The sequence below is a fragment of the Manihot esculenta genome, chromosome 4 (assembly GCF_001659605.2).
Source record: "Manihot esculenta cultivar AM560-2 chromosome 4, M.esculenta_v8, whole genome shotgun sequence".
Classification (NCBI taxonomy): domain Eukaryota; kingdom Viridiplantae; phylum Streptophyta; class Magnoliopsida; order Malpighiales; family Euphorbiaceae; genus Manihot; species Manihot esculenta.
In genome coordinates, this window is record NC_035164.2 from 3,598,935 (window position 1) to 3,608,033 (window position 9,099).

At 33.4% G+C, this 9,099-nt stretch overlaps 2 protein-coding genes across 2 annotated transcripts; both read left to right on the forward strand.

The window, feature by feature from the left end:
- The first annotated feature begins 1,981 nt into the window (after positions 1–1,981).
- On the forward strand, positions 1,982–3,289 carry LOC110614053 (protein SODIUM POTASSIUM ROOT DEFECTIVE 2). The gene is made up of 3 exons (XM_021755501.2): positions 1,982–2,647; positions 2,743–2,818; positions 2,976–3,289. Exons 1-3 carry the CDS (start codon positions 2,108–2,110, stop codon positions 3,146–3,148), a joined length of 789 nt encoding a protein of 262 aa, XP_021611193.1. The 5' UTR covers positions 1,982–2,107; the 3' UTR covers positions 3,149–3,289.
- A 2,399-nt stretch (positions 3,290–5,688) lies between these two features.
- LOC110613645 lies at positions 5,689–6,078 on the forward strand. The gene has a single exon (XM_021754869.1). The coding sequence runs from the start codon at positions 5,689–5,691 to the stop codon at positions 6,076–6,078; it is 390 nt and encodes a 129-aa protein (XP_021610561.1).
- Positions 6,079–9,099: the final 3,021 nt, after the last annotated feature.

Below are 9,099 nucleotides of genomic sequence, written 5' to 3' on the forward strand. Positions count from 1 at the left end.
CCTTGGCAATATATCCCACTTGGGACCTTCAATGAATTCATTAATTTTCACAAAGGAAAAAATAAAATTACTAATTAATATATATTATTTTTAAGAACACTGGCATCTAATTTTCTGACTAGTCTTAGAATACAATTTGTGCCAATATCTTAGAATAAATCAAGAGATATATGTTAAAAATCATGAAATTTGATTTCTTGATTTTTATCTATTAATAAATTAATTAATAAAATTTAGTTAAAAAGTTTATTATTAGTTAAAATGAACTTAAATTGAATCTTTTAAACTAATTTGGACAAAATATTGAACTCGAGCTAAATTAAATTTTCACTTATAGGGTGGAAAAAATTGAATATTTATTTGGTTTATAATAATATTAAAAAAAATAATTTATTAACTAGTGTTATAAGTAATTCGATATTTTTCCGTTTTAAATAAAATTATAGTTTTAATTATTGATTAAATAAAAAATAATTAATTATTTAATTAATTTAAGTTGGAGTTCTTACTACTTAAATATCCTGCTAAAAAATTAAAAGAAGAAAAAGTGAGTGTAATTCTGCTAATATGAAAGACGTACTTGTGAAAATCAACTTTGAAAATCTCCGCTCAAAATGATGTAAGAGAAAGGAATATAAAATGACCTGTAAGGCCGCCATCTGATGGAAAACACATCAGCCATTTTCTAGGTTAATCATTGCAAATAAGGTGATTTAACACAAACAAGAATTAATTAATTAATTAATTAAATTAATTGATGTTAGTTGGTGGGTATGCATTTGCTTTCTCTCGTGTAAACTATAAAAAATTTGATCCTTCAACATCTGCCATCCAAGAAATATATGTTCTTTGTGTGCAAATAGGCATGCCTTTGTGATAATGATGACCGCCGGCAGCTGACACCCGATTGAAATCAAACTTTGGCAGAAGAGTTGTGCTTAAAATCCATAAAAGCTTATTACGTAAATTGATTCATCAGTATATCACCCAATTCGCAAATTGAAATAGATCAGGTTGAGAGTCCAGACTCATTAGAGAGAAACTTAATTTATCTGACGTGACGGGAAGTAAAATAGTAAGTCCAGTTATGCTGCGACCTTATTAGCATGAATGCCGAAAGGGAATTAAATAGTCATTTGATGATGATGGGTAGACAGGTACATACGGTCCTGAGTAACAGCGACATGTGGCACTGTAGTAGAGTGACGCTTTTTATTAGAAAATAATAAAAAAAAAAATAAAAGAGGAAAATACAATCCATTCAGACTAAACTGACTCATACACATAAATCTACTTCTTTTTAGATTTCAGATCATTAGATACTAATTACACTTAATTTTTCAAAATTTCATATCGATTATAAATAGTGTATATGTATAAATTAAAATTAATTTTAATTTATACTTCAATTCTCCTACCGACTCCTTTGTGTTTAAATTGCCAAGAAAAAAATATAACATACTGTCTAAAAAACACTCTATTTTTTTTTATTGAATAGTCATATTTTTGGACAATCAATTTCATTAAATACTTTCTCTTTTTTACTTATTAATTAGTTTCAAAACAAATTGCTTGTAATGATTTAGAAAAAGCCATTGATGATTGGGGAATCATTTCAATTTAGGGAAAAATTAATACCCAAATTGATTGATCTAATAATTAAGATCACACATAGCAAACCCTAAAGCCTATGAATGCAAAGTCATAGTTCCTCCCATATTATACAAATCCAATGATGTGTTAATAATAAGAAAGAAGATGCTTCAACTAGTGGTAGTAATCATTTCGTACAAAGTTTTTAAAAAATTTTTGAAACTGAATGATTAAAAGTTTAATCACAGCTTTAAATTTCTCTAATTCTGATTAATCACATACCTTCCAAGCAATTATTATTCAATTCTTCTGGTGGGACCAATTTTTGCTTTTTCTTCTCTTTTATCTCTCTCTTCTATCTTTCTAATTCAAAAGCAGATTAGAGAGAAAATTTTTTGTACTAATCCTCTTGTTCTCTTCCAAGAATAACAAGCATAGCTGCAGAATTATAAGAAGAATTTTCACCAAGCAATTGTTTCTGCTACTGATTCTTTCTCACAAATCCAAGCAAAACATGAAGAAAATGGAGCTTTTCTGTGCTTCGCCTTCTTCCACTGCTATCTGCTCAAGCCTAGACCATCGTTATATGGTCCGCAGAGGCAGCACGAGACCCATTGAGTACCAGAAATCAAAGAGTTATAAGCGTTCTGCGAATAAGCAAGGTGAATTTTCCAGGAAAATCTCTGCTGATGATAATAGTAGAGAGACTGGGATTGCTGCTTGTGCTAAGAAAGTGAATGATTTACGTAGAAAAAACTCTGCTGATCATCAAACAAGTGATCTCCATAGTCCAAGAGGATCATCCTCTAGGTACCTTCTGAATGATGATAAAGTTCCTTACATTGATTGGATTTCTGAGTCTGATCAACGTTCCAAGCCTAGCCATAAAGGCTCAAATGATTCTCCTGCTCTTGCTCGAAGATCTTCTTCTCTAGCTAATTGCTCTCGTGATTGGATTTTGGAGCCTTATCAAACTACAAAGCCTAAGAACTCTAGCTTTGTTGGTCATGCTCCTGCTTTAAAATCTTCTTCCTCAGCTCGTTCCCATGACCAGGTTATGAATATTTCTCATTACTTTGTGAATATTCATTTGGAAATTAACTGTTCAAGCATATATAGTTATCTTAATGCAAAATTAAAAATTTGCAGGTAGTGGTTTTGTGGGTGTCAATCCATTGCAAGGGCTGTGAAGGAAAAGTGAGAAAGCATATTTCCAAAATGGAAGGTTAGTTGTATTAGATTTATCCAAGTAGGTTTCGTAATTTCAATAATTTCTTATAAATCGAGCAAATACTCTTCGAGAGCATTTATATGCCCGGTGCAACATTATCCAAAAAAATATTTTATATATATAAATATTTATTGAAAATTCTACTGTGCAGGAGTAACATCATTCAGTATAGATTTGGCTGCAAAGAAAGTTACTGTCATAGGAAATGTGACCCCATTAGGTGTTCTTGCTAGTTTGTCCAAGGTGAAGAATGCTCAGCTTTGGCCGTTTCCGGTGACATCTTCGACTCCATCGTCCATACCCTCCACCGGATGGTCGACCTGAGTTATATATATGGATAGAGCTAACTAGGGTTTTTATCTTCTTTATAATTTTTTTTGTTGAGTTAATTTTCAGTGTGTGAAGACTCACATTTTATGTGATTTTTTATTATTAATTAGCTATTTTTAATTGCTAATGACAATCACATCACGTCTTATGTGTATGAATTTTTTTTTTATGAGAACTTTTTTTTTTCTTTAATTTGAAAAGATATGTTGCTTAGGCTGGCACTTCTGTAGTTGTCTTCTTGTTTACTAATTCCCATGCAGTATTCTCTTATCTCTATGCTGTGTGGGGTTAGTCCATATAACAATTTGAAAGAAATTTGAAAATATAATTAATAAAAAACTGATTAAATTCAGTTAAAAATTTTAATTAATATTATTTGATTAAAATAATATAAAAAATAATAGATTAAAAATTAAAAGATTTTATCAAAATTTTTTAAAAATTAAAAAAAATTCAAATAAAAAAAACACTATTTATAATAAAAAAAATTTTAATATATAAAATTATAAAAATATTTAAAAAAATAATTAAAATATAAAATTGACTATTAAATAATAAAATTTTTGTCATGAATTTTATAATAGGTATGTGATTCTCATCACATTTTTGAAAGTCGTAATCTCGAATTTTTCTTTTTTAAAAACTATCGTAGGTGTCTATAAAATATCAACAATAAAAATTAGACTCGCTTCAAATCTAACATAAAATTTAAAAATTAAATTCGGTTTAAATCTGTTGTAAAATTTAGTTATGTGTAAATAATAAATTGAATTGTGTTAAAAATAATAAAATAACTCATCCATACTATAAGTATCGTATTATTATAGTCTCGACCAATAAACACTTTTGAAATAAAACGAGAATGCAATTCAAATTAGTTACCCTAGTGATTAGAGTATTTTATAAAAAATTAGTTTAATTATTTTTTTATTAATTCTATTATTTAAAAAAAATAATTTTTAAAGAAAATCTCACATAAAAAAATTAAAATTGAAAATTTTTTTCTTTACAAATGAAAATTTCCGTTACTAAATATTTTTTTTTTTGCATCTGCTGATGCTCTTTGCTGGAAGGAGACAAGCATGCAGAAATAATAGAGTGATAAGAAGAGCATGATTATATGATGGTGCGTGCTTAAGCATGATAAGGTGATGCATTCTTATGAAAAAGGCACAACACATGAATCATACGATAACCATGAGAATCTGTGCTGGGGTTTTTCCTTTGCCTTTTCTTTTCCTTCTGTCTGGTGGATCATTTTACCCATGAATTTGGAGATATGGGTATACTTTATTGCCTTTTGAAATGTTGATTTGATTAGAAATCAATCTAGACATCATTAGCTCCTATAATTATTTAATTGGCAATGACAATTATATTTCTTTGTAACTTTATTAAAATAAATTATTTTTTTATTCTAAATTATTTACCACTCAAACTGTCGTTATAAAAAACACTTGTGTCATTTTATGGGTCAGTAACAATTAAGTAAGAATAAATTTACTATGATGTATGACAAGTTTAAAATGATGGGCAAGTTCCCTTGGTTATATATTCTATGGTTCCCATATTCACAAACAAGAAATTTTATAGGCATAAGAAAATTGAGTTTGCAACGCAAGGGTGGCGTTTTCTTTGATTGTGCAAATGTGAGCTGCCCACAAAAAAGACCAAATGATGACACTAAGGTCCACTTTTGGTTGGAAGGTCTATTCCATTACCCTTTTTCTAATGGTGGGGTTGCTTCTTTCTTCCCCTTTCTTTCTCTAGATTTTGCTTTTTCTAATTTTTCTTAATATATCATCTTCTTCTCCATGAGTCTTTGCTTAATGAGACAAAAGGAAATTGGAAAATAATTAGGTGTGGAATGAAGAAGAAATCTCAAATCCCTATCCTTTTCTTTACACTTTTTTTTTTTGAATTCCATCTTTTTTAATTTTGTCAGAAGTTTGATATTTTTTACTATATTTTTAGACGGTTAAAAGAGAAAAAAATAAAAAATTCAGTAGAAGATATTATATTAATCATTGTTATGTATTAAAGCTACATCGTTTTACTGCTTATTGTTATTGTTTTATATTGAACATCTAAACTATGTCGTATTGATGGTATGAACTGAAATCTCTGTGCACATGTTGTGCATGTGGTGCTGTCTGGTATAAAAGGAAGCGATGCTTCCAGAACATGAGTGTAACATCATTTTTATTTGCATTTGAAATAAAACTCTCGATTTTTCTCTCTTTCTCCTGCTTCTGCACATGGTATCAGAGCGGGAACCCTAACTCACGGCGGCGCGTCGCCAGTTGTATGCTAGAGATCCTTAGTCCTTTCGAAAGATCTGGTCATGGCGAGCAGTAGCAAGGAACAAGAGGCGACCGAGGCTACAGAAAAATTGCAGATCGTGAATACGTGGATGGGAGACCCTGAGTCTTCAAATATCTGACCATCCAGGTATGAGCCTAGTCTCCACACCTCTTGTAGGACCTAATTTCAGATCTTGAAGTAGAGCCGCTAGAATAGCCCTAGGAGCCAAGATGAAATTGGGATTTGTCGAAGGCACTACTTCGGCACCTAGTAAAGACACTGAGGGATATGAACAGTGGAAAAAGTGTGACTTCATGGTCACATCTTGGATTCTCAACTCCATCTCTAAGGAGTTAGTTGATGGGTTTATATATACTGCCTCTGCTAGAGATTTCTGGCAAGAGATCTGCGAGAGATTTGGAGAGTGCAATGGTCCTATGATCTATGAGTTGCACAGGAAAATATCTCTTATCTCTCAAGAAAATCAGTCTGTGTCTGTCTACTTCACTAAGCTGAAGAGGCTATGGGATGAGCTTGGGTCAGTAGAACCTCTTCCAACATGTACTTGTGGAGCCTCTAGGGTCATAGCTGAAATAACGAACATGAATAGACTCATGTAATTCCTAATGGGTCTGAATGAGGCCTTCGGGTCTGTGAGAGATCAGGTATTGGGGATGGACCCTTTACCAACAGTAAACAAGGCTTACTCAATGGTTGTAAAATTTGAGTCTCAAAGGGAGATTCTGGAGGCAATGAATGACAACTCAGAATCTCTTACCCTATTAAATAAGGCTCAAGCTCAGAATCTATCCAAACCAAGAAGGTCTGAGGTCAAGAAGGGTCACTGCACCTTCTGCAACATGGATGGCCACACTCGAGAAGGGTGTTTTAAACTGATTGGTTCAAGGCTAAGAACAAGGCAGGAACCCAATCTTTCAAAGGAAATAGAAGCACCAAAATTATGGCTGCTATTGAAGGGAACAAATCAGAAGAGGATAATCCTCTGGAATATCTAGACACATCAAGTAGAATACATGAATTGACATCCATACTGAGTTCTTTAAAATAAGAAGTCTCTCAACTTGTAAAGGGGAAAGGAACTCTTGCCCCAAGCACATCTCATGGACCTGAGGCACATTCCATAGACTTTGCAGATAAGCCTACTCTCTATAACACTTGCAATGCTCAAATGCAAACTGACTCTGATTGGATCCTAGACACTGGAACCACAAATCACATGTATTCAGACAACAACCTGTTCACCACTTTACACCCACTACACAAGCACATTTGTGTGTGCTTTCTAGATGGGAAAACAACTCAGGTTACTCAATTTGGAAAGCTAAATCTCTTTGACAAATTGATTCTAGATTATGTTCTTTATATTCTACACTTTCAATATAATTTGATTTCTGTTGGTCAACTAATGAGTAGCCATGGCTACTGTATAGTAATGTGGAAGGATTATTGCCTTATACAGGACCCACTGAATAAGAACGTGGTGGCCATAGGCAAGAAACAAAGAGGCTTCTTCAGGCTGAACCAAATGAGCTTTTCTCATTCTGATGTAAGAAATTATTTGTTTAAAATCATGAACTCTAATGATGATCTTTACAGCTTTATAAATAGCACTCCTTTCCAAATGGATTTGAATAAAGAACATTCCATGCAACTTGAACAGACACATAAGCATGTAGTGACCATGAATGATATGCATGATAGACTAGGGCATGCATCAGTAGGTAAACTCAAACATGTTAAAGGCATGAATATTAGTAATGAGGCTATGAGATGCTGTCCTGTATGTCCCCTAGCTAAACAAGCCAAATTACCTTTTTCCAGAAGCTACACCTTAGCCTCAAAACCTTTTGAATTAATTCACATTGACATATGGGGGCCATATAAGACCAGCTCTATCATTGGAGCTAAGTTCTTCCTCACCATTGTTGATGATTATAGTAGGGCTGTGTGGACCTTTATGATGCACTTAAAAGGTCAGGCCTTTAGCTTGACTAAACACTTTATACACATGGTAGAAAATCAGTTTAATACTACCATCAAAGTCATTAGAAGTGACAATGGAAAGGAGTTTCTAAGCCATAATTATAGTTCTCTGCTTATGAGTAAGGGAATTAAGCACCAAAGATCTTGTCCATATACTCCACAATAGAATGGAGTTGTGGAGAGGAAACACAGACACATACTTGATACTACTAGAGCCTTGAAAATGCAATCACAAGTCCCTATTCAATTCTGGTCAGAATGCATCTTAACTGCTACTTACCGAATTAATATAATGTCCATGGAATATTTTGATTGGTCCACGCCTTATGAGAAGCTTTATGGGACCTCACCTGACTATTCTCACTTGAGAAAGTTTGGTTGCTTGTGTTTTGCTACTTCTGTGGGAACTCAGAAGGACAAATTTCAAGAAAGAGCCATTAAAGCTGTGATGATAGGTTATGCCAGCACACACAAAGCTTATAAGCTTTATAACATCAGTGATAAAACCTTTTTTATTAGCAGGGATGTCATTTTCCATGAAAACATCTTTCCCTTCCAAAACACCAATCTGATTGAGAACTCTGTGGTTCCTATTCCTGTGATTGAGAATGATTGCCTAGATGTTGATTTCTGTCTATCTGGTCACACTAGTGATGACTTACAGAAATATCCTTCAATTAGAAGGACTCAAAGACATAGACAAGCCCATGTCTGGATGCAAGACTATGTAAATTCCCAACAAGCATCCTTCATGACCTTTCATCCCTTACATCAGTCTTACATTTGCAATATCAACAAGGTCACTGAACCTTATACTTACACTCAGGCATCTAAGGATGCACATTGGGTTGAAGCCATGAAGCAAGAGTTTCAGGCCCTGGAAAATAACAACACCTGGGTGCTCACTAATTTACCTAAGGGTAAGAAAGCAATAGGCTGTAAATGGGTCTATAAAGTGAAATTTAAGCCAAATGGGGATGTAGAGAGATATAAGGCCCGGTTGGTGGCCAAAGGCTACAAACAAATTGAGGGGTTGGATTACAAAGATAGATTTTCACCTGTGGCCAAGCTTACAACTGTAAGAATTTTCATTGCTCTTGCTACTTCCAAATAATGGACAATTTTCCAATTGGATATAAATAATGCTTTTTTACATGGTTATCTTGATGAAGAGGTGTACATGACACCTCCCCAAGGCTATCACAAAGCCTAGTCAGGGCAAGTTTGCTTGCTTAAAAGGTCCTTATATGGGCTTAAACAAGCCTCCAGACAGTGGAACATTGAATTTAGCAATTTTCTCAAGGGTTTAGGCTTTGTGCAGTCCCCACATGATCATTGTCTCTTTACCCAGCACACTGGTGCTGTAACTTTGATACTGCTTGTGTATGTTGATGATATTATTTTAATTGGAAACTCCATTGATGCCATTACTGAGTGCAAGCTTGCTTTACATTCAAAATTTACTATCAAAGATTTGTGACCTATGAAATACTTTTTGGGCCTAGAGGTTGCTAGATCCTCTCAAGCAACTTTACTTAGTCAAACTAAGTACATTTCAGACATATTGAAAGATGCAGGCATGTTTCATTGTAAACCTGCCTATTGTCTTTTGCCTCAAGGCTTGCATTTGTCTCCTG